At 44.7% G+C, this 26,666-nt stretch overlaps 1 protein-coding gene across 1 annotated transcript in view; it reads left to right on the top strand.

Moving 5' to 3' along the window:
- The first annotated feature begins 13,158 nt into the window (after positions 1-13,158).
- The window catches only part of FBXL2 (F-box and leucine rich repeat protein 2), an 838,595-nt gene continuing 825,087 nt past the window's right edge, over positions 13,159-26,666 (top strand). The window contains exon 1 of the mRNA XM_069613130.1: positions 13,159-13,279. Coding sequence (XP_069469231.1) covers positions 13,277-13,279 — 3 coding nt within the window. The 5' untranslated portion in view covers positions 13,159-13,276. The remainder of the gene's footprint in view (positions 13,280-26,666) is intronic.

Raw genomic sequence — 26,666 nt, 5'->3', positions numbered from 1 at the left:
GTTACTTAGTATCCCCTTTGTATAGTTTCTCATGTAACATTCTTATGTTACCCTTTACGATGAATAGCTGATGGCAGTGGTTTACTTTTAACTACCGTTCGCAGCTGCAGTGAAGCAACCAAGGGTGCCATTTTTGTCAAAATGGCCCGGTCTTCTTTTTTCACCATTTCTTCATGGAAAGGTCCCTCTTGAGATTTGCTTTGTGCGCCAAACCAGGTTTGGTCCCTTTGTTAATTTTATCTTTGGCGGGATTCACAAGTGAAGCCCGCCTCTGGCTTCAGTATGTCTGGCAGGGGCAGGAATTGAGGGAGGTGCCCGAAAGTCCTTATGCTTAATCCCCTTGGTTACAGGAATGCACGCAAAGGTAACTGGCCAGCTGGCTGTCCGGTAAGAACAGCCACCCTGCTGTTTGATTGACAGCTAGGCTGGAATGAATGGGAGAAACCTGCATAAAAGGCAAGGCTTTTTGGCTTGGAAGGCAGAGTCGACCACTGGACGAAGGAATCCAAAGACGAACTTGGAAGAGACGCCTGCTGGAACTCCTGGACCGTTGGTTTGCTCAGTGAAGCCCTGCTGCTGTGCTGAAGCTCCGAAATCGCCTTGACTAGAGAAGCCCTGCAAGGACGACTTCTCCCCTTGAGTTGCTGGGACCAATCAACTCCGAAGTAAGCCTGTCTGCCCATCCTCTCGAAGCTTGTTGTGTTTCCACTGCTGCTGCTGCTGGAACTGAAGAGCCAGGGAGAGGAACACCAGATTGTGTGTGTTGCTTTTAAGTTGGCCAAGAGCTCCAGGAAGATCCTGCAAACTCCCAGGAAGCAGGACTGACCGAGCCTGAGCCTCCTGAACAGAGTGCTGGACCCCACATGCAAGGAAAACCCATCTCGACAGCCAGGAACCGCTGTGGTGCTATTTGCGGTAGACGCGAGGAGCTGAAACACCGAAGTGCCACTTGTTTGAAGATTGTCAGTTGGTGTCAGTGAACGTCCCATTGCAGTGCAGGAGTCCCCAGAGGTCCTCCCACTTGTCCCCACGATTGAGGCCCAGGAACACCAGGATCTGCAGAGCTGCACAGGAACAGAAGTAATCTGCCACACTTTTATTCAAACTAAAGGTATTGTACAGTCTAAGAGAACTTACCTCTTGGTGTGTAGCCTTGCTTGTTCTCAGTTGAGACTTGACTTGGTTGCTTGTAGAGTTGCTTGCATCTCATACTCTCACAAGCTTAACAGCATGTGTCCCTACTTTGATTTCTTCTTTTCTACAAAGACTTCTAAAACATTGTGCAATACTTTTACCTACTTCTGAGAAGTGATTCAGTCCACCTAGACTTATGCCCAAATTACATTGGCCTGGCCTTGCTCCCTGAATAACTCTTCTTCCCTCTGACTTTGTGTTTGGTCTTCCTTCCAGGAAGGGGTTAACTTACTTTGCATTGGGGGGGTTTCTAAAGTACCTACCTGCATAATAATCTTTGTGATCTCTTGTTTATTCTAATAACTCTTTTCCTTGACACTCATCTCAGTATTTCTCTAAATTCACTGTGATATATTAATGTCCACAGTGCAATTGTCCTAGCTATTTAAGTCACCTGAGGGTATAGGAAGTGTCTGTGTGTCACCCCAAATGGGTGTTTTGACTATAAGTGTTTATTTGGATACTTGTCACTGTGAATCTCTGTTTAACTCCCCTACTGTTCACATTGACCCGTCTTCAGATAAGCCTGGCTGCTTTATCACGCTACCAACCTGTGTAGCAAAGACCTATACCAAAGGTTGGATTCGTATTGCCAGAAGGTCAGGGTTGTTTTAGTGCATCCAAAGGGTACTGCATACAATTTTGCCTACCACTCTATTTGGATCCTAACGTACCAGGTAATTACCAGCATATTACCAATTTTCCTTGTCTCCTGAAAATCCTCGATAAGGTAAGGTGGCCCATCTACAAATCGAGGAGTTTCTCACTAATTATAATATCGTGGGAGATAAATAATCTGTTTTTAGGCATGCACACAGCACTGAGTCTACCTTATTAGATTTAAAAACCAATATCTTCAATTCATTTGAGAAGGGTAATACAGTCCTGCTTGTGCTGCTGGACTTATCTGCAGCATTCGACTTGGTGGACCATGCCATACTTGGGGATAGATTACAGACTACAGCCTCTTTTTCACCATCTGTGACCGAATGGTTAAAATCAATTCTTTTGGATCGCAAGGCCAGGGTTTTCTTCAAAGGCGCAATGACTGAGGACTTCTCAGTACCTTGTGGGGTCTCACAGCGGTCATGTGTGTCGCCTACACTGTTTAACATGTTCATGTTACCCTTATTTGAACTACTGGATGTTGAAGGCATTGGGCCGCATTACATGTTTGCCGGTCTGGAAACAAGGGTGCTGGTAAGTTCACCGGCACCCTTGTTTCTGGACCGGCAAACTACAAGTCTGCCTGCCGAAGCTGTTGTGCCCGACAGGTCTGACCCTGCCGGGCGCAGAGGCCACAGTAGACAGACTTGTGCCGGGAGCACCGGCACCATTGCTAACGGTGCCGGTGCTCCTGTGTCGCCACTCCCATAGAGTCCCATTTGACTCTATGGGAATGGGGATTAACAAATGTACTGGCGTCTGAATTCCCAGCCGCCGGACTTGTACTAGCCCGGTGGCACCGGGAAGTCAGGCACCAATAAATTATTATGGGTCAGGCGGCAACCCAACGGTAGCACCGGCAGGGTTACCGCCGGACCCGTCAAGAGGCCCATTGTGTATGCCAACTACACAGATGACAGGCAATGCCTGATCCCCCTCACTGGGAATCATGCCACTGACTCTCTTAACGATCAAATGTCTGCCTCCTAGACACACCACGGCCAAACTGTCCATTATGGCCTAAGGGTCTTTCCCTTACGTAGCCCCTAAAATCTGGAATGTGCTTCACCCTGATTTGACAGCCTGCTCCTCATTGATTGCTTTCAAACAAGGACTAAAAACCACTCTGTTCCACTAGCCCACTTCACTGATTGCCTACGCACTTTCTATCTCAAGCTTCCGCCATGATAAGCACTTTTTGTTTCTTTATGTTTTGTGTGTTACTGTCCAGGTGCCTCCATGCCCTAGCGCTTCTTGTTCCGCGCCATACAAAATAAATAGCATTAGCTGTAAATTACGAGAGCACTTAATCATAATTCTGTGAAGAAATACATGGCAAATGGGCCTTTTTGCATTTATTTATTGTTCACTTGTTAGGCACTTATACAGGAAGCAATACTATTTCAAAGCGTCCATGGGCATGCCAAAGAGCAGCTAGTTGAACCCCTTCACTGACTACTTGAAAAGTGCACAAGTTTTAATTTAGACCGTGCTATCATTTTTATTTATTTATTTATTTATATATTTATATTGTGCCAAAGCGCGCAGGCATCAGGGCACACACAAGGACCAACTGTAACGGGACAACGAGTAGTGTGGGAAAGTGTCAGGGGAGGAATGAAGAGGAATCAAGTGCTCTGTGAATTTCATTTAAACAGAGCAGTTTTTAGCTGTTTCCTGAATTTCAAAAAGTTAGATTCAAGTCTGAGGTGGCTGGGTAGCTCATTCCATTTTATAAATGCACTAAATACACTATGATCTTAAATGCGCGAAGAAGCACTCAAGCGATTATCTACAGGAGGGATCTGCAAGCTTTGGCTCACCACATGCTTCGGCCTAACACTCTCATTGGCCATAGCCTGTGATAAATGGTCATGGGGGCACATTGCATAAAGCCGTTGAGAGGCAAGTAATTTCAGAACAGGGAACATGGAAGTCTAGAGCGGGCGATAGAGGGAATTCGTAGAATTATAATAGTTTTTTTTATAACGCGCTTAATACCGAAGAGATTTCTAGGCACAGACCCAGGATTCAAATCTGTGCTGCACTGCGTTGTCTTGTTTCCAGGACGAGCGCGTTGCGAATGAGCTATACTACCCGCGTCAATAATAAATAGTACAGAGCTTTGTGAATGAATGTGGGCAGTTTGCAGCCTGTGAGGGAGGCCTGGTCCATGGAATTTTATGATACATCAATTAACAATGCTAGCAGAATGACACTGGATTGGATATTGAGTTGGTAACACAGCAGTGGCCCCGTCTCTATGGTGATCAGAGCCAACATTGTGGGTGAAGATTTTCTTTATGGTGAGATTTGGAAGAAGTAATTCTATGTCAAGACACGGAGGCTTGTATTATGCTTCTCTTCCTTTACTGGAAAATCGAGCAGCATTCAAATATAACAGTTTCAACCATAAAAGAATAACAACACCAAAACTAAATTTCCCAATAAAGTCTGAGTGTAGTTCATCGTTTTGTGTTTGTGAAAACAAAACCATGTGACTATATCCACCAATCACCACATAAACAGTCCTTTATCTTCCTTCACAATCCTGTGTCCTTCCTCTTTCTTTGCTGCTTGGGCAGCCAGTTAAGTACCTAACGTTACGTACTTTTATTGAATGAGAGTGTTATTGGTGATGTTTACACAATTATAATGATTATATAAGCGCTGCGAGTAAACGCGCAGTGTTCAGTTGAAGTGGCGGAGCATATCCGCAGGGGTTTTTAAAACAATAACTCTGTTTAAAAAGTGAACGCGACGGGATGAACGTTCCAGCGATCACGTAGGCTTTGGAGGGCACTATGGTCACAGAAGTCAGAGGAGCACAACAGTGACTCTTTAGGGTTCCCGTGCTCCTTGTCAGTTACTTCTGTGACATTCTTTCATAGAGTGCCGTAATTCGGATCAGACATACAACACAGAGCTTCACAGCAAAAGGTTCTGGCAAATTTCCATTGTTCGGAAGGAGCGAAAGCATCAAAGCGTTTAAAGTCATTTAGCATAAAGCTTGAGAAGGAGCGTATTAATGCTACGTCAACATCATCTAGTGGCCAAAAGCCATAACAGCCACAGGGAAAACGAATTTCAAGCATTGAACGTGCCAGAAAACGCAGTTTGCCCTGAGAATAATAAGACAGATGCAGGCCCAAGACACCTGCGTTTTTGAGTGATAAAGTGGCACTAATGTCCCCATTTAAACCCATCATGTCCAGCTCGAGTGAGGAAGGCAGGGCTCAGGTGAGCCAGAAAAGACTGCAACATGGCATGGGAGAGATACTGCAACAAGCCCTGAGTCACTCCATGGGGCACAGTTCTCAACAACAAGCAGGCATGGAGGACTGGATTAAGTTCTCCAGAGGAATGGAAGAGCTGAAGGGGATAAGGGGTACAGGAATGGATAAAGGGGGAATGACAAAAGCCAGCAAGGCCGAGAAAGGCAAGACCTCCTCGGACTCGCCACGAAAAAGCAAGTGCAAAAGCAAGGAAAAGAAAAGAACATACATGGCATGATGACACCTCTGATAGCTCAGAGGGGTATGATGGAGATGAATGGGGGAGACCATCATCGGAGGAAGAGGTAGAAGTGATATCTTCAGAAGAATAAAGAGCTTCTAAGAAAAAGAGAACAGAGGACAAAGAGGAGGCCAGCGACGAATTTGATCCGGACGCACTCATACACCCTACGTCCTCAGAATGGGAACCTCTGGCCAAGATTGCGACGTATATAAAAAAGAGACTATGAACACCACTGGCAAAAGAAGCCAGAAACAAATTGAGGGCTGAATGTCCAAGGCTACACCTGCCAGAAGGGATCGCAGAGACCCCAGAAATTGATGACCGCATGGTCACGTTCATGGGGAGGTACGTGAAGGATATAAAGAAAGGATTAGTCAGATCCTGGCGATCATGTCAAGATAGAATGTTAGATGTGGTTGAACCAATTACAAAGATAATGGAGATGGCTGAAGAGGCGAAGGTAAAAATGAACCTATCGACCCAACCATTTTATCGGGTTGGGCCCAGAGGGCTATTTGCCTAATGGGTAACGGCAACATCGCGATTATGGTGGAAAGGATAAGGTCAATTCTGATCAAGATTGATCTCAAACTGAGTGAGTTAGCCGCATCTGAGGCAGCAGCTTCAGCGAAAGGGCAGCTCTTTGGAGATGCCTTTATTAAAGAGCTCACAAAATTCGCCAACTCTTATGTGGCGATAGACAAAGCACAAGCCTCTCTGATGAGAGTATTTGGCAGACAGGTTTTTGACAGGGCTGGAAGAGGCAGGAGCCGCTCCGCCAGCTGTTTATACAGTAACAGGTTCCAAAGTGACGGAGAACACTGGAAACAGGACGAAAGAAAGCCAAACCGTTTCTTCCCGTCAAGAGGAAGAGGGCGAGGGTGGAGACACCCAGGAAAAAAACACTAGCCTAATACAGGTGAGAAGAAATGCGCAGGTGCAGAAAACACAAACGCATATTCCCGCAGTAGGGGGAAAGTAGCGAAATGTGTAGAGAAATGGAGATTAATCTCTTCAGATGCTTGGGTTTTAGACACCATACAGGGCTTCCACATAGATTGGATAGGTTTCCCAAAACAAGAGAGGTGTCCGAAATTATTAAGGCTCAGCACAGCAGACGAAGAGGACTAGATACAGAAATAAGAGAGCTAGCACAGAAAGATGCTATAAAGCAGGTAACAAACATAGGAGACTGCTTCATAAGCAACATGTTTATAGTGAGAGGCCGTCACAAGACAAGGCCGATAATAAATTTAAGAGAACTAAACACGTTCCTAGTCTACAGACATTTCAAAATGGAGTGCATACACTTGCTGAGAGACATTTTGCAACAAGGGGATTGGCTGGCGAGAATAGATCTCAAAGACGCCTATCTGACCATACCTATGGCAGCAGAACAACTGAGATTTCTGAGGTTTCGCTGGCAAGGGCAAGTTTGGGAATTCACTTGCGTACCATTCGGTCTAGCATCGGCCCCTTTGTGCTTCACGAAGGTGATGAAACCGGTAGTGACTTTCCTCAGAGAGAGAGGCATCAGACTAATCATTTATCTGGACAACATTTGTATAATGTGCCAGGACAAAACGCTGATCAAGGAACAGATAGAACTTACTATGGATCTGTTACAACAAATGGGCTTCCTAATAAACTGGGAGAAGTCAGAACTGCAGGCAGAACAGAACATGGACTTTCTGGGTTTCAGATTAGACACAGTGCTGGGAACGTTAAACCTCCCTCTGAGCAAGGTGAACGACATAAAGAAAGAGATCCGGAAATGGTTAACATCACAGATGATATCCCTGAGAGAGTTAGCGAGAATAGTAGGATGCCTAGCTTCGTCAATACAGGTGATATTCCTGGGACCTCTACATTACAGGGCCCTACAGAGACTGAAAATACAACACCTCAGGAAGCGAGCAACCTACGAACAAAGGATACCCCTGTCTATAGAGGCAAAAGAGGAACTGCAATGGTGGTTGCAGCACATTGATGCATGGAATGGAAGGGCAATATTTGGCTCATCCCCGATCCTAATGATAGAATCCGATGCCAGCAAGTGGGGATGGGGGGCCAGATACAGAGATCTGTCGACAGGGGAAGAAGAAGGTCAGGAGAAGAATTAAATATCCACATAAATTCCCTAGAGCTTCTAGCAGGATCCTTTGCGGTGAAATGCTGGACACAGGAGAGGGCACGATGTGGCGTACTCCTCAAGATGGACAACGTGTTAGCAGTTCATTATAGAAACACACTGGGAGGCACGAGGTCAAGAATGCTAGCGGGGCTAGCGAAAGAATTTTGGCATCTGTGCCTACAGAGAGGGATATCAGTGACGGCAGAATGCCTGCCAGGCTGTCAGAACGAGGTAGTAGACTGGAACTCCAGATTTCTCAGGGATGCCAGCGGTTGGAAGCTGAACGAGAATGTTTTCCAGGCACTGATGGAGAGATGGGGTCCATGCAGGACAGACCACTTTGCATTGAGGTTGAACAAGCAACTTGCTCGATTTTTCAGCTGGAGACCGGACCTGGAGGCAGAAGCGATAGAGGCTTTTCTGCAACAGTGGGGTCCGAGCAAAGAATACGATGTCCCTCCCTTTGGGATGATCGCACGGACTCTAGCGCAGGTGAGGAGACAGGGAGTATCCACTTTACTAAATATGCCAAATTGGAGTAGTCAATCATGATTCCCAGACCTGCTAGAGATGCCCTTTGACACTCAGATAGCTTTGCCGAGATTAGACCACATAGTGAGGGACCCCACAGGAGAAGGTCACCCGCTAGTCAGGACAAGCAGCCTCAGTTACATTGCATGGACAATTTCAGGGGAGCCTGGACTAGGCCAGGATTATCGGAAGAAGCTGAACAGATTATCGATGAGGCCTGGGCACCTGGGCCCAAGAAGGTATACAGAACAGCCTGGTCAGGTTGGCACAGTTGGTGTGTGGAAAGGGACATATTTTTTTTTTATTAAATATTTAATAAACTTATTCAAAAATATGACATGCATAGTATAAACAAGTTTTTTGGCTAACCATTTAAATTACTTCATTCCTTCTTGTTTCTCCCTTACACTTTCTGACAGAGGCAGGGATAACATTTAGAGTATAATCATTCTTCTCTTGACCTTAACTCTAAAGAGCAAAGGGGTGATTTTTGATGACCGATATAAAATCAAGGTAAACTTGAGTACCCTTATTACCCTTTTGTCTTTTCTTGTGGGTCTATAGGTGCGTTAGCCTGTTGTATCATCATAAAAAGGGAAGGGGCCATTAGTTGGACTTCATTTCTTTCGACTTGGCTAAAATGGCTTCAATAAACCTAGACAGAGACTGGCGCTTTCTCACATCAGCATCAGGTCCCACCAATTCTGGTCTAGATCGATGTTACAGCTCATTTGATGTTTCGTGAGGTATTTAATGTGGAAAGGGACATACATCCCTCTAGAACAGATGTATTACATGTAGTTAATTATTTAGCACAGTTAACAGCCCAGGGCAAAGTGTATAGGACGATTAATACAGTCTGCTCAGCCATTTCGGTGGGACACCCGAGAATTGAGGGGCTAACTGTGGGAGAACACCCTTTAGTTTGCAAACTGTTGAAAGGGGTTACAACAATTAGACCTCCAAAACATAAATATGAACAGATATGGGACATAGACAAAGTCTTGAGAATGGTCCTATCATGGGCAGAAACGACAAACTGACTAGGAAGGCATTATCAGCCAAACTAGCTATGATATTATGTTTACTGTCATGCAAGATGGTATCAGATGTAACTGCTGTAGAGATCAATAGGAAGTCACTAACTCCTCAGAGCATAACCTTTGATATAGTGAAGAGGACCAAAACGTGGTTAAGATCAATATCATATCAGGCATTCCCAGAACAACCAAAATTATGTCCAGTGAGATGTATTACAGCATATGAGTTCATGACTAGGGGAAGGAGACCCACAGGGGTAAACCAGTTATTCATAGCCATAAGGAAACCATTTGGGGCAGTAGCGACAGCCACGCTAGCAAGATGGATTAGATGGGTGATGACACAGGCTGGAGTAGACTCGGATGCATATGGGCCTCACTCAGTGAGAGGAGCAATGGCCTCTAAGGCTTTACTTGCAGGGGCCAGACTAGAGGACATCATGAAGGCAGCAGACTGGTCATAGGAATAGACGTTTAAGACTTTTTATTTTAAGCCAGTGGAAAAAATAACTACGTTGGTGGTAAGTAAGCTTTAAACAAGCATAATACGAGCCTATGTGCCTTGATATAGAATTCAGATTTTCCACACATACGTTACAGAAAGTCATAATTCTATTAAAGACACGGAGGTGAAGGATTATCCCACCCAATAATCGATGTTATAAAAGTGAACGTATTGCATTCTGTGATGATAATAATGTTAAAGAAAAAAGTATTGTTGTATAAAGTATATGGAAAAGTAATTTTCATGTCGATTACCCACCCTTGGGACAGTAGTCTGAAATATGGTTTGTGTTTCAGGTTCTATGGTGGAGAATAAATCTACTGGATCACAAGGTAAAATTTGTTGGACAGCGTTTACCGGTTGGGATGCAAGGTTGAAGTTTATGGGACACAGACAAAGAAAGAGGAAGGACACGGGATTGTGAAGGAAGATAAAGGACTGCTTATGTGGTGATTGGTGGAAATAGTCACGTGGTTTTGTTTTCATGAACACAAAAGAATGAACTACACTCAAAGACTTTATTGAGAAATGTAGCTTTGGCGATGTTATTCTTTTTTGTTTGAAACTGTTATATTTGAATGCTGCTCGATTTTCCAGTAAAGGAAGAGAAGCATAATCCTTCTCCTCTTTAATAGAATTATGACTTTCTGTAACGTATGTGTGGAAAATCTGAATTATTAGTTATGTCAGTGTCTGGAATGCGAGTTTCGGTAGCAAGCATTTAGTTCATGCAGGTACACTGCTGCTCAGCAATATAATATCTAGTTCATCAATGCAAATGATTTTCTGCCACGGGGCACACTAAATCTCCCTGTCTTTGAATTGTGGGGGTTTTATTTTGCAAAAATTGCAATACGTGATGTACTCTGTGGGAGTGCAACCATATGCATTGGATCAACACAGATTAATTCTCAGTCAACCTGCCACATTGTATGAATCCACCAGGTGTGAAACAGCCAGTGTTACCCAGGTTATATGCTACATGAGCACCCCAGCTGGCTAATTGTTTGCTAATTTAATGTGTTATCTGCATGAGATTACCCTCTGGCAACAGGATGTTACCACACTCTTTCAGAACCTAATCTGTTTCCCGCTACATTTTGGACATGAAAAACATCCTAAGCAGACAAACTGTTGCACCTATTCCTGAGGCATTGCGGATTTATTTTTTGATTGCGGACTTGTCCCTCAGTTTTTTAATGTATTTTTTAGCCTTTAAAAATGCAGGTTGTGCTTTTTGTTGGTTTGGTATTTGTCTGTCTTAGCTTTGCAGGTAGACCTTGTCCACACCCCTCTCCAACAATCCCTCTGTGAAATCCAAGCCTCCTATGGGTTCATGAAGTCAATAGAGCCTTCCCCCAGTCCTGCAAAGCAGGGACAGGAATCAAAGGGCTGTATATTTTGTTTGGAGAGGAGCTAGGTGTTGGATCAGCAAACCTAGTTCTCTTACCTTGAGCAGAGTTCCATCCCCACTGTTTAGGAAAGATTTCTCTTTTAGGCCACTTTCCCTCCATTTCTATGGACCCCTACTCTTTTTGCTTTCATTTCTGAATCTGGCCTGACCTTTTTCCAGTGAAGTGAAGCTCGGTGCTTCACTCCACTGACTTTTTGCTCATTTATCATGGGGAAACTGACTAGTCCTTAAGACTGTCAGTACTGAAACTGTGTTTCCCTTACTTTAATACAAGTTACCTATTTTTGGGTCACTCTGTATCATTGCACAATACATCTTACAATGCAATGCAATAGCTTTATTTTTTATATGACCCTGAGCTAACCCACAGAGGATTTTCGGTGACCTTTGATGTGCTTAAAAGAGAAGTTGGTGGCAGCAGTTGCATTTTTACTATTTTCGCTATAATTTGCGTTAGCCCTACCACGCTTACAGTGTTTGGCTACTTACTGTGGATGGTGTCCCAACATGGCTGGGCCGCAAGGCTTAAAAAGATGGTGGCCATCTTTTTATGTGACCACCTTCCTGCCTTGCCAGGTCAGGAAAATCCTTATAAGGTCATGCACTCACCCGGGAAAGCCTTGGTTTTCGCTGACTAGTTCAGGGCCATGTGTGTGTTGCCCGGAAGTGGGCTGGAACTGTCTGGTCCCAATCCACAAACTACTCAAAATGTGGCTCTTTGCTCCAGAACCAGAAGGAAATGACTAGGAAGCATACATCCAACGAGAAACAAGAAGCTTAAGGGGTAACCCATGACCATAAATTATTCTCCCCTAACCGGAAGGCAGGGGGAGGACAACCCAACAACCCATGCCCACATAGGAAACATAGGTAGGTAAGTACCCCCCAGTGGTTGGGTAGGGAGTGACCAAAATCCTCTATCCCAATCATTGCCAACCTAGGGCAGGGAAGATGCCAACATCAGCCAGGTAGACATACCACCAGAGTAACACAGAGGAAAACAGCCACTCCTCAACACACCTGCCAACTAAGCAGACAAACTACAATACCAAACACAAGGGATATTCATAGATGTTAAGCACAGAAAAGCAAAGACAAAGAGGGAAGGAAAACCTGCTAACCCAACTCTAAAACCTCAACTTTCCGCATACACTTCCCATACAGAAAGTCACACAGCCACATCTCTGCACAGCAATACCATAGCTCTCAACTCACCCGCTTTTGGCGGTTGTCACCCGCCTTGAAAGCAGAGAATCACCTGCCAACTCCCTCATACACCCATTCATTTCTATGGGCCCCTCACCTGCCAAAACGAAAATCGGGTGTTTTCACCCGCCTTGGTGACAAAAAAGGATGGGAGCTATGGCAATACGCACATACTTCACCACACTGCAACAACAGACTAACAAAACACATGGGAAGTAGCACAGACCCGAACACTGCACTTAAGCTCAGCGAACGGTGCAAACCGAACTGAAGCTGCCAACAGGACATCACAACTCTCACTTTCCTTTTCCCACTACACCCTACTAACCCTCCTCCCCATCCCCACCCTTTTTTTCCCACACCCTCCTTTTCAGATCCGCTAGAGCGCCTGGGGACCACTCCAGTGGTGACGTGCGTGATACAAAAACCTTTAACATTAACATAAAAATGTGTAAGTATCTTTACATATGATGCCAAAACGTACCTGCCATATGCTAACAATACCTGCCACAACGTGTGGCAAACAGAACACATGATTACAAAACCAGAAACATTTTCAATATACAGAAGTGAAAATTGTTGGTTTTGTCAATGCTTGTTTTTCTTTAGTAAATAATACAATTCGCTTTTTAAATTTCTCGTTGCGGTTGAAGTTTCCTACTATATTCCCGATAGACTTTTTTCGTTTTTTTAAAACGTCGAAAGGCTTCTTTGACATTTCTTTTTTGGCTAGGCGGATTTTCGGTGAAGTTTAAAGCATGTTTTTTGCACGAGCAAGAAGCATTACGAAATATATTCTATCACTCAGTGTGGTTCCTGGTCCTGCACTGTGTGTGTGCGCGCGCGTGTGTGTGAAGCCACAACACAAACATACACAGTACCTGAGTAGCAGATGATTTCTACTGATTGGCTCCTTGAGCTTTTCCTGTCACTTGACCAACCGTTCTCCACCAATCAGCGAGCATTCACTGTTTGGCGGCCCCGCCCCATCTCCACCCGCTTTGCCTGTGACAGTCGCCATCCACAGCTGATGAGCATCGCCCGGTGTTGGCTGCGGTTACTCCGCCATGGTGAGTGCTTGCCCGTTCATAATTCCTTCCCCACGTTAGTAAACGCTGCAGGGCGGAGACCCATTTGTCTGGCACGGCGATGGAAGCAGCTCCATATCTCTGACCTCCACGGGGCGCCTCTAAACCAGCATACGCCCATCCCACAGTGTCCCGTGGACAGGCGGACCGGAGATGACACACTTAACGCTTAAATCGTCGGCTACCTGTTTTTGGCCTCTGCGTATGATGCTTTACTTTCTTGTGCTGGTCCTTTGCCGAATATTTCTTCTTTGTAGCACAGCCAACAACCATTCCCCCATTAAGCCATTACATAGCTTTTGATGTGTAACCCAGGTGTCTGCTGATTCGCTGCACGTTGGTTTGAGAACTTTGGTGTCCTCGTTTGTGGTCTCTTCTGATTTGGAAACCAAAAGGTGACTGCAGGTCCATTGGTGTCTGGTGGAGACCACTGATGCATGCTTGTGTGAAATGGGGTATTTATTGCCTTGGGGGTCACTGGTGTCTTCTGCCCTTATGTCACCAAGCTTTGGGAAGCACATAATGTCAACAGCCTCGAGGGAGGTGGGTTGTTGTTGGGTTTTGGGGCGTTGGTATCGGAAAACATGTGCCGTCTGTGTATTTTGGGATACTAGGGTGCAGCTGACCTTCTAAAAAGCCTGAGTGCTTTTTGAGAAGGCACGGGGCATCAACTGACTTGGGAACTCTGCTGCTTTTGGTGTTAGAATGGTGCTTGGGGGAGCATTGACATCCTAAATTATTTAAAGTCAGTGGTGGCTGGTGAATATTTTCAGTGGAGGGGCAAACATTTCTCCCCGAATTGGCATTAGAGACAGAGCGTTGCGAGGGAGCCAAAAATAATACAGGGTGGTTTTTGAATCCCTCACGACCGACCGTCACAAGGGAACCCAAAATAATGCTGGGAGGCTTGTATATGTTTTTATTAAATAATGCCTTAAAGTGGCAGATTTGACAGTACTTTTTGATTTAAGAAAAACAATTGGGTCTTTAGGTTAACACATGAAAACCTCTAGTAGATGCCAGACCACCAACTGTACAACAGAACAGTTTACAATATTTGTATCCTGTGTCCAAAATGTAAGCCAACATTACTATTGTGAATCACTTTCATGAAGCTGCACTCAGAATATATGCCAGCATGCCACTGTAAATCCCTTTCTTGAAGGTACACTCATAATCTATTCTGGCATTGCCCCAGTAAATATCTTTCCTGATGCTGTGCCCACAACATATACCAGCATTGCTAGGTACATTTTATTTACAAAGTTGTACCCACAGTATATGCAAGGAAAACCACTTTCAAGGTGCACCCGCAGTATATGCAGGGCTTCTCACTGTATATCACTTTAATGAAGCTGCAACATATGCTAGCATTCCTCTTATAAATAACTTTCATGATGCTGTAACCACAATATATGCCATTAAAATCATTTTGAAATGGCCACAATATATGCCAGCATTGTTAATGTATATCAAGTTCATGAATCTGCATTCACTATCTATACACCAATATTATTCTTGTAAAGAACTTTTACGAAAGCTGCACCCTCTATATACCAGCATTGCTCATGACGGTATAGCCACTATATGTACAGCAGCATTGCCACTGTCGGACACTTTCACAAAGCTGCACCCACAATATATGCCAGCATTGTCACTGTGTACCACTTTCTTGATACTGGTACAGCCCCCATCAACTGCCAAACAAACACATCTACAATTTGCCCTTTGACACACATACAATCACATATCCACACATACATACATAATGAGGTACATGCAGGCATAGTCATTGATTCGCCTGCACACACAAGCTTGCGTGATAGCTGCATTTCATTCGCAACATGGAAACATACATACAAACAATTAGCTTTAGCCTCCGAGTTCTCTCCTGTCAGTAAGGCACAGGACCAGCAGGATTCACAATCACTGGCCGATTGCAGTAGGACAAACACCTAGTAAGCACACTATGGTACAGGTGGGAAATGTCAGCTTGGTTGCCTAGCAATGGCAACTCACTGGATAGAGCAGCCTTTTTTTAAACTAAATAAATGACAAAGCGCCATCCAGCGAGCTAGGAGCAGGGGTCCAAGGGAGTACTGCCGCCGACCCTACCCCACCCCTGGCTCCACCACTACAAGTCAGGATATCGCTGTGCTTTGAGGAATTCATAGAGGGTGATTAGATTGACTCTGGCGGTGAAACGCAATGCCACAATCCTTCATTTAATGTGGGTACTGCTATTGTTTGGAGTGCCAGATGTGCCAACTGGCTCTATGGACTCCAAGTTGGGCACAGGTGTTTTGAATGAACTTCAAGGTATTCCTTTAAGGCTTATAGAATTTGAAGGTATTGTAAGACGTTCAACACCACTGGTATCTCATTATGTTGGAGCTCTATGTACACTCCCCCATTGGCCCCAACCTCCTCATTAGTGCGGCCCCTTGGCCCATGCAGCCCCCTCGGTTATGGGCCTGAGGCAAAGGGCAGCTCCTGCATTAGCAGCTCCAGACAGTTTGCCTGTGCTCTGCGGTGGAGAATGCAGTGCAGCCATCAACCAGCAGCGACTGACACTTTAAGCAAGGTGTGGATAGGGGGAACAGCCATTACGGATCCCTAATGAAACTGTCCCACCTCTCTTATTACTCCTATTTACAAATTGCTTTCGTCTGCTGCATGGCACCCACAATTGTGTGTTGTCCATCTCTGGCACTTAGGGCCTTTCCTAACTCACATTTAGGTGTTTTGCTTTTTCTGCTGTGTGCTGATACCTAGGCTTTTTCCCTCTGTCCAGGTAACCTAGAATGTCCATGATTTCAGTCAATCTAATTCACCTAAAGGAGAAATCTTCAGATTTATTTTCTTCAAAATTATTTTTATTATGATGGGGAGACCCCTGGTGCCCCCACTTGCCCCTACCTTATCCTATCCCCTTACCACACCCCATCTACGTTTTAAAATGTAGCAACCTTACCTAAACAGTTAGAAGAAAAAATAATTCAAAGATTTCTGAGTAGGTGAAATTGGATTCAGTGAAATCTACATATCGGGTAACTCACATCCAGGTGTTTTGCTTTTTCTGCGGTATGTTGAAACCTAGCTTTGTCCCTTTATCCTGGGCCCTTGAATCTAGATGGTTGCTTTGCTGTTGTGTGGAAGTTAGTGCCGTGCTTCTCCCTCACCTGCTCGCAGGCCTCCCTTGGCCCCCCTCTCCCCACCTCTCCCCACCTCTCCCACTCTCCTCTTTCTCTCCCACACCTGATGAGGTCTCTCAACAGTAAACTCTTTGAAAGTCTCATCCAACAGGTGCACCCCGGCTGCTGCAGAATTATCAAGAAATCATTGCCTTCCTTGCTCCAGCCTTGGCCGATTCTGCTTTCACTACTTTGCCACTTGGCTCCTTCCCCTTATTCCTCTAGCACTCCCTTGTGCACCCCTCCTCAAAAGGGCAAGTGAACATGTTCCTTGTTTCTGTTACTGCAATTGCACGCTCCGAATTGTCTTATGACCTAGTAGGAACGTTATTGTTTGTCTTCTTCCCAGTTCATCCCAACCTTCACTTCCTCTCCCCTTACCTCATTTCTGTTACTGCACTTGCAGGTTCCGAATTGTCTCATGACCCAGTAGGAACGTTATTGTTTGTCTTCCTCCCTGTTCATCCCAACCTTCACTTCCCCTCCTCTCCCTTTGCCCTCATTTCTGTTACTGCACTTGCACGCTCTGAATTGTCTCTTTACCTAGTAGGAACGTTATTGTTTGTCTTCTCCCCTGTTACCCCCAACTTACACACCATCCTTCCACCCTCCCCTGCATTCTTATTTATGCACTTGCACAATCCGAATGTCTCAAGACCTAGTAGGAATTGTCGTGTCCAGACTTCCTTGTCTGGCACATTCCCACACGTCCTCACTCACTCGCACCGAATGATGAGGCGGACAACGGAGCAGAACAAATGTGTCTTTATTCTTTAACTGTCAACTTGAAAGTGAAACTTCCCTTCTCCCCCCTCCCCTTCCCATTGACCCGTGTCCCTCCCCACCTGATGTGGGAGTTCCTTAATGTGACAGCGTCACACCCCCGATACTAAACACAACAATACATATTAATCCATTTCATCAATTAGAGCTAGACTGGCCTCATGGTCTTCACGATCAGCCAGAAACCTCTCTTCACATGAGTCCTCACCATCACCTTCATATGATGGGTCCCAACCTGGAGTAGCAAGATCGGGGACAGGCGATCTGGACAGGATGATACCTGGCATTTTTCTAAAGTGAGAGGAGTTCCTGGTGATGCTTCTCCTTTCACCTTCAACTTCAGCAGCGACAAGAGATCCTTTTACTCAAGTTACTGTAAGTGGCTCCTCATTAAAAGCTGCAGTACTCTTCTTGCTTTGAGGCTGTTGCACTATTACGATGTATCCTAGTTCAAGGTCATTGTCTCGGGCCTTTCTAGTTTCATCAGCCCGCTTTTTCATGGTCTCTTCGTGGCGAGTGTCCTGTTCCCTCATCTCTTCATCTCCTTGGTATCTCTCTTCCGAGCTGGTTACATGGGGTAGTCTTGTTCGTATGTTGCGACCCAACATCATTTCTGATGGTGCCTTTCTGGGTCATGCTGTGAGGTGTATTGCGGTAATCCCTCAGCAGCTTGCACAGCACTTTCTCTACAGGTTCCCTGGTGAGTCCGGCAATTTGCACGGTCCTCTTTATGTTACTCATGAAGCGTTCAGCAATGCCATTTGCTTGTGGCCATAGGGGTGTGATTCTACGATGTGTGAACCCCATGTATTTAGCAAACACCTCGAAGTCTTGTCCAGTGAACGGAGGTCCGTTATCCGACTTCAGAATCTTGGGGATGCCATAGGTGGCGAACATCCTCTTGAGGGCCGGTATGGTGTGGATTGCACTCAGGGAAGTGCGAGTATTCGTCTACTGCTACTAGAATGTGCTTACCCCCATCAAGTGGCCCACAGTCTACAGCTATTTCATCCCAGACATTCTCAGGCGCTCTGTCATGCATAAGGGTTCCAGTCGTGTGTGTGGATTGATGACAGCACAACTCTGGTATTGTCTGAGAAGATCTTCAACCTGTGTGTCCAGGTGGGGGAACCACAACTTTTGCCTGAGCATTCTTGTTTTTTTTTCCTTCCCCTTACCGCCCTGTCCCTTGTCTTGATGCGCCTTGAAACACCATTCGGCTTTATGGGCGCATTATAAATACCTACTAAATAAGTAAATGCATACATAAAATGCTATGCTGGGCTATGCGAATCTTGAGAAGGCCTTATAGCAATTCCATGGCAGTGGATGGGCTACACATATAAGTGGTGTCCTAATCAGTAGAAGTGTGCATGGTCAGGAAATATGTTTGAGCAGGACATTGCTTGCAAGATTCTTTTTTTGTTGTTTTTGTTTTTAAAATATTTATTGTAAAATGTTTCAGTCAAACACGATACAACACATTGTTGAACTCCCCTTCCCCGCACCTCCCCCCACCCTCACCGCCAGAGATAACATCATTCCTCTCATTATTGGTAGGTCTATTCATAATTTCACAAAATATCCAGAATCCTTATCTTTGGGGGCACCATTACACCATATAGTCACTCTGTAAATACGATAATATCGTGCTCCAGTCTTGTCTGAATGCTATTTGGTTGCCTTGAATCGTAAATGTTGCCCATTCCAATGAAACGAAGTTCCATACTTTCCAGAGCCACTCCTGACTTGTCGGGAGCTGACAGTGTTCCCATTGTTGTGAGATTGCCAGCCATGCTGCTATTACAATGACCATAAAGGACCATAAAGCCTTTGTAATCTTTTTCTGAGAAGGGTCCCACAAACCCAACATCCACACCTCTTTGCCAAGCATTTCCGTCCCCTGAATCATTCTCCCCCATCTGTAACTTCAATTCTCCCCAAAACGGTTGTAGAACGGGACAGTGCCACCATATATGTGCTCAATCTCCAACTGCCTCACAGCATCTCCAACACTGGGGTGACACAGGGGGATACATTGCACGTAATGTTTCAAGAATATAATGCCATTGAACTATGACTTTGTACCACATCTCCCTCAGTTGGATTCAGCGTGTTAGTTTCAGAACTAAGCCCTGAGATAGAATGCCCCAGTGTCTTCTCCCATTTCTTCATATATCTCCACTGGACCTGGGGTGTATTATCGTTAAGAAATCCATACAATATGGATACTAACCTTTTATTTCCTGTATTATGAGTTACTATATATAGTTCAAAGGGTGCTAATTGTTGTGTAGCCGCTGCTTTCATGGTTGGGTCGATTGGCCAGTGTTTTAATTGGTTATATTTAAATCTATCTTTTTCCCGCACCCTCAGTTCCTGGATACATTCCTCAAACGTTTGTAAATCCTGGCCCTGAAACATGTCCTGTATCTTAAGACATCCCGCTTCCCTCCACTCCTTAAAAGCCCCTTTTCTCCATATCCTGCTGGAAATCCGGGTTCCCAGATATTGGTAAGAATGGTGCGGGATGCACCGAGAGGGCCCCTCGTTCTACTGCTGCGTCCCAAACCTCCACTCCCACCCCAATTATTTCACTAACCCGAACCTTAGGGCGTATATGTATTTTCTTAAGCCACAAAAACCCTGAAAGAGATGTCCCCACTACTGCTTTATCGTGTCTGGCTCTTATTTTCTGTTGATTTATCTCTAAACCATTCCCTCAATTCCCGTAATTGTGCTGCTTCATAATATCTGTGAAAGTGTTGTAATGCCATGCCCCCCCCTTTTCCTTGGCGCTGTCATAGTTGCCATTGCCCCTTTTGGGGGTTTATTACGCCATATATTTAACAAAATCATCTCCATAAGATAGCTAAAAAAAGGCTTAGGGACCTGTATTGGTAGGGCTTGAGAATAATATAAAAGCCTGCGCAGAACCACCATTTTTATTGTCGCCACCCTCCCAACCCAAGCGATTGCCAGGCGGTCCATTTCTGTAAATCTGTTTGAATTTTTCGGAGTAACGGAAGATAGTTTGCCCTGTATAGCTCCCCTATCGTATTTGTGAGGGTTATTCATGGGTACTGTACACCTTTTTCTGCGGTTTTCAAGCCTGTTTGAGAACTTAGTATTAGCATATCATCTGCAAATGCTATTTCCTTGTGTTCCTCGCCCGCCATCTCAATCCCCTTAATTTGGTCTGCATCATGGATCTTGGCCAATAGTGGTTCTAGATGGATAGCATATAAGAACAGCGATAGAGGGCATCCTTGCTTTGTGCCCCTCTCGAGTTTTATAATTTTAGAAAGGATTCCATTTACTGCTACCCTTATCTTGGGGGATCTATAATTGGCCTGCACCATCTGGAGAAAGTCCATGTCCAGCCCCATACGATCCATTATGCTAAATATAAATGGCCATTCCACTCAATTGAATGCTTTCTCAGCATCAAGGGATAACATCAACGCTGGCTTCAGTGTTTTAGACGTCTTTTCGACTAAGTGGCATATTCGGCGTGTGCTATCGTGGGTCTGCCTCATGGGTATAAACCCTGATTGGTCCTGGTGTATTCGTTTTGGCAGCAACAGTCATAGCCTACCCGCCAATATTTTAGCATATAATTTAGCGTCTAGATTAATCAATGCTATGGGCCTGTACGAGCCAGGCAGTGTGGGATCTTTACCCTGCTTTAAGAAAATGACAATTTTTGCCTCGTTCATTGATGGAGTGACAGACCCCTTCATTTTGAATGTATTAAATAGTTTCACAAGTCTAGGAGCTACAGTATCTAGTTATTGTCTATAAAAGCCCGCTCCTACCCATCCGGGCCCAGGGCCTTATTTTTTGGGAGTGATTTTATTGTCCATTTGACTTCTTCCACATGTATATCCTTCCCCAGTAGTTCCGTTTCAGCCTGTGAGATGGGTGGTAATGAAACCTTCGCAAGAAACTCTTCCTGTCGCAGACTCGAGGGGTCACCTTTGGAGTACAGAGACTGATAGAATTCCTGATAGCCCCAATCAATCTGCAACTCCCCTCTGCTATTTTGGAGTTTCATGATTGTTTGTGAGCACACCCTCTCCTTTAATTGCCTTGCCAGTAACCTGCCTGCTTTATTGGACTTTATATAATACCATTGTTTACAATAATGCTTTTTCGGCCCATTTCGTGTGCAAAGCTTCTAACTGCCTTGCATATGTTTTTGCGCTCGCTGCAGCTTCTTATTTTGGGTCTTAACAAGTTCCCCTTGGACCTTTTTTAGTTTCCCCTTTAATTCCTCTTCCCATGCTCGCCTTTGCTTATCTTTTGCTGCTTTCATGGCTATCAACTGACCCCTCAAAAGAGCCTTAAATGCATCCCAAACCATTTCTGGCGCAGTATCGGAAGATTAATTTTCCATAAAATACTGTTCTTTCTTCTCTCTAATATACTCCGCCATGACCTGGTCGCTTAGTACTTGCATAGGAAACTTCCATTTCCAGGTACCCCTCTAACGTTCCCCAATGAAAATGACACTAACAGTGAGGTTTGATGCGACAAAGAAATGGGCCCCAATTCCATATTGTTTGTTTTCCCTACCAATCGCCTGGAAAGCCAAATGTAATCTATCCTAGAAAAGGATGCATGTTCATGGGAATAGTAAGTATATACTTGGGTTTGTCCCTTCAGAGCCTTGGACGGGGACTTGATTTGCTGTAGTGCCCGGGAGCTCCTGTTCATTTGAGGAATCCATGCCAAATTGAAATCCTCTGTCATGATTATATCCACTCTCACATAATTTTCCACTCTCGACAGCACCCCTCTCAAGAACCCATCCTGACCTGTGTTTGGTGCGTATACCTTTTAACAATGTATAATAACACATGCTTATACTGATATTCAAAAATAAGAACCTCCCCTGTCGTGCAATGCAATTAGGACCCCAGCTGTTTTGTCAATTGCATTAGCCTGGTACAGATGTGAGAACCCCTTGAATCTAATGTTACCCTTCTCCTGTTTTCTTATGAGTTTCCTGGTACATAATGACATGTCTTCTCCTATCTTCAAAAGCCCCTCCAGCTTCTTTCAATTTATAGAAGTGTTCAGCCCCCTCACATTAAACGACAGTAATTTATAAGCCATCATCACAGTTACAGATCCAAAGTGTTGCCACCATCTCCTGTTTCTTTAAGTCCCTAACATTTTCTTCTGGAGGCATCCCCTTCTCCCCACTCCGACCACCTCAACCTTTTACAACTTATCCAACTTTTAAGAACTCTAAACTATTCCCCACCCAACACTCCACCATCCCCTCACTCCCACTTTCCCCTGAGGAGGGCACAGGTGCCTGTGGCCGCCTAGGCGTATTGCCCACTGTGCCTGACCCTCATATAGTCCCAGCGAGATACCGTTAGGATTACTAAACCCCACTCTAGGATCCCACCTTAACCTCCCCTTTCAACCTTGTCCTCACCATCGCCATCTCCTTGTACGTGTATATGTTATATCCCTGGATAGCGATAATCCCCCTTTCAGGATCCTTTTATAACCACTTCCTCCCCCTTTGTGCGCTTCCTATAAGAAAGTCTTCCCTCTTACTTGTTACACCGTTTTTTTTCATGTCCTAACAGAACTCTTGCCTTTTCTCATTAATATCTTCCATTCCCACGCCTTCTTTTTAGCCCCTCCTCCCCTCTGACCAGCATCACAATCCTGCGCCCCTTCCTTACAGGTCGTGATCCTATGTTGCCGTCTCTCCTAAGAAAATAGGAGGCCAAATGGAAAAGTCCAATTATATCGAACTTGTTTCTGTGGCAAAAACCTCACCACAGGACCCATCTGCCTTCTCTTCTGTAATGTAGATTGAGCAAGATCCTGGTACAACTACACCTCTACTCCGTTTACCCTCAACGGGCCCTGTGACCTCGCCTCCTTCAGAATCTGTTCTTTCTGGGTGTACGATCTGATTGCTGCCAATATGTCTCTTGGTCGGGAGATCTGCTCGCCTCCTCTTCACGGGCCCACTCTATGAATACGGTCCATGTGCACCAGATCTTCTGAGTCAGTTGCCAGGATCTCACCAAACAGTTGCAGCCTTTAGGTCTGCATCTGCGATCGACTCTGAGAGGTTTTGATCCTGATGTTGGATCTTCGGGTCCGATTCTCCAGATCTTTGCACTGGAGTTCCAGGTTGTGTGAGGGGCACGAGAGATACTCCAGGGCCTCATCCGATTTCTGTCTATCTTCCTCGGAGCTCTGAAGCATCCTCTCCATAGTGTCCGTCCTGTCCTCCAATTTTGTCACCTCCACTTTAATATCCTGTGCAGATTGTTTCATCTCCTTTAGCGTTTCAAACTGTGCTTGGAATGTCAGCATAAACTGGTCCTGGAACTCCTTGAACCAGCTTTGCATGTCTTCCTTGCGCATTGCCATTATACCTTTGTCCCAGGTTTTCTGTGGTAGGAGATCCTGACTGCTCCCCCCCCCACTTGCCACTTGTGTAGGGGTCTCTGCACTCGACAACTGCTTTAAGCTAGTTTGCTGGCATACCTGGGAGGGTATCTAGTAAATCCATCAATGGACTTTCCATCGAATTCATTTGCATCGAGGGATTTGCATATGGGAGGAAGTATGCTCCGCTGTTATCGAAAAGTGCTATCTGCTGCTTGCTGCATCCGATCCTTGAGGGCCACGGTCGCTTGTCCTGCCGGCTGTTTTACTCGTCGCCCTCACTCCGCCACCTTCTACTGTTCTCAGGTGCCTTCCTCGCGCCCGCTATTGCACCGTTGCTCTTGCGAGATGGATCTCTGGAAGTGAGGCTTAGTCACTATACATATTGCTTTATTTTTATCTACAAATGCGGCCCGGTGGGGGACCGAGACGTTTACACACGTACCCCTCCAACGGCCTCCATCTTGGAAGGAGGGCAAGATTCTTTTTAATGAGTTCAATCTTATTGTATTTATTGGAAGGAACATTTTGCTTCTAACAGAAACGTGTACATTGATGGGCAATCGCTGGGCCAGATGCCTTTGATAACAAACACATATGACTGTATGGCCAGTAGTGAAGGGGGCAAATTGGGTATAAACAAGGGATAGGACTGCCGATAGGCTTAAGGGACTACATAGTGGGATGAAAGAAGTGCCATGATAGGGATGGGGAGAGTGAGGTTATGTTAGGAGATGATCAGCCTGGAATCAGATGGTGCATTTTCCAGGGAAAGACATGCAAATTAAGTGCTGATTTGAAAGCATGGATGTTCATGGTATTTTTGCTATTTAGGGGTAGAGGGTTCCAGTGAAGAAAGCGAAAGTGCAGAAGCAAGAGGCTCACAGGGTGGACAAGACAATGACCTGTTGATGGTGTTACTACATTTGAATACATGATTAGGCTATAAGTAGGGGAGTACCGAGGGATAGGGATGATGGGCAAAGAGGGGCTAGTGCACTCATTGATTTAAAGACTAGACATAGGAATTTGAAAAGAGAGCAGTTGCACATAGAGAGACAGCCAGCGTGGGGACGGTGAAGAGAGTTGGGAAAGGAGTGAAGAAGATTGAAGAATGTGGGTAATCAAGGTGAGGATCTTGAATATAGATGGGGCCCATTAACAACCTGAAGCAACAGTCAAGGCAACTAAATACACAAGTAAAGATGTGTGACTTTAATGAAATCATCTTCATGATAAGGCTGGGTCTAGCTTCTATAGCAGCTGATGTTTTAAATTGTTTAAGCTTTAGGTCTCTGTCAAAGGGGACCCCATGGTTGTGAGACTTCGGGCATCGGGAGAGACAGAGTCGGCGAAAATGAATATCGGGAAAACATTTCAGAAAGCTAGTTCCCAGTTACATAATTTATTTGAAGATTTTGTAACATTCTCAAGACATGTCCGCATCATGATAAAAACACATTAGATTTGGTCCATTTCCAGGAGTACTATGAGATCTGTGAGACTAAAGGATACATTAATAAGCTGGTATACAACATTATTAGTTTGTTCTATATCGTGCAAATCTATCCGCACTCTTCCAAAAGATGTTTATGTTTACACAGGCTAGATGAATCTATAAAGCACTTTTTGTTTATTTCTTGCTAAATGGATCTCTTATCTTGTTCGACTCCCTTTATGAGAATGTACTTTGGGAATGAGACCGTAACACTATTTATATTATTGTGCTTTCAGCTAGACCGGTCGTTCACATGTTGTGAAAAATCATTTTATCAGCTTCTAAATGAAATTCACAAGAGCACAATGCAGTAAAGTTACCAGAGGTTTGTTGCAATTTGCCCTCCCGGACAAGTGTTAAAGACCCATTTCTCAATACCTTACTGCAGTTAAGTAATTAATATTGAATATGACAAGATGTCAAGAGGCAGATGTTTTTGAAGTACCTTACACAGTATCTCCAGGTTTAAAAAGAAACAATTCTTGTATATATACTTCCACTTTACAACTTTCAAGACAGATTCGGTTAAGCAGTTTACATTTACAAATATATCATTTTGAAATCCAGTCCACACATAATTAATTGCTAATAACAGTACAATGCAGACTGAAAACATAATGGTAGTTTTGCTAATTGATAGTAGGCTTTGTTCAATAGTAGTCCAAATGGATCATAACGCAACACTGCTTGGAAAGCCAGCTCCAGCAGACTTTCCTGTTTACAGACAACCTTCCAGACCTCAGAGTTAAGTCCAACGACCGCCTGTGTAGGAGAGGTACTTTGGGGGCCATGTTAGTTAGACATTTGTGTGTGATAGACAAGGTTTTGAATCTGAGGTGGTCTTGAACAGGAAGCCAGTGAACATTCCGTCTGGCTGCAGGAATGTTTTTTCTTGGAGATGTTTAGAGCTGCTCGCAATGCGTTATTCTGGATGGCCTGTAGTTTTTTTTTAATTGCTTGTGGAGGAACCCGTTAAGAGGGCATTGCAGCAGTCTAGTCTGTATAGTATGAGGGCTGTGGCTAGTGTGATGCTAGTCTGTATAGTATGAGGGCTGTGGCTAGTGTGATGCAGCTGTCTGTCGTTCAGAATGGTCTAAGGCGTTAATACGCTTAGCAGTATATGCCACAGCAGAGGCCATTGCATTGATTTGTCTTGTTCAGGAGAGTGAGGAGTTTAGGTAGACCCTTCCCCTAGGGTTTTCACTTCCTTCAGCACAGTGATGGAATTCATGTCTATAGTGAAGGATTTGTAGTCTGCATCCAATTTGTTGAGTCGAGATTTGGTCCCTACCAGTTGGAGTTATCGTTAAGCCAAAGTTCATGTTGTGCCTTCCATGTTTGGATGATTTGGTAAATTTTGTTGAGGGATTTGGTATCCTTGTGGTGATTCCCTGAGATAGGCAAGAGGATCTGCGTATCGTCCGTGTAGTTGGTGTAGGAAACGCCTTGTTCGTCCAAAAGGTGA

The sequence above is a fragment of the Ambystoma mexicanum genome, chromosome 5p, assembly GCF_040938575.1.
Source record: "Ambystoma mexicanum isolate Mex_15411 chromosome 5p, UKY_AmexF1_1, whole genome shotgun sequence".
NCBI classification, from domain to species: Eukaryota; Metazoa; Chordata; class Amphibia; order Caudata; family Ambystomatidae; genus Ambystoma; species Ambystoma mexicanum.
The sequence above is the reverse complement of the archived record's forward strand: the minus strand, read 5'-3'. Positions and strand labels throughout refer to the sequence as shown.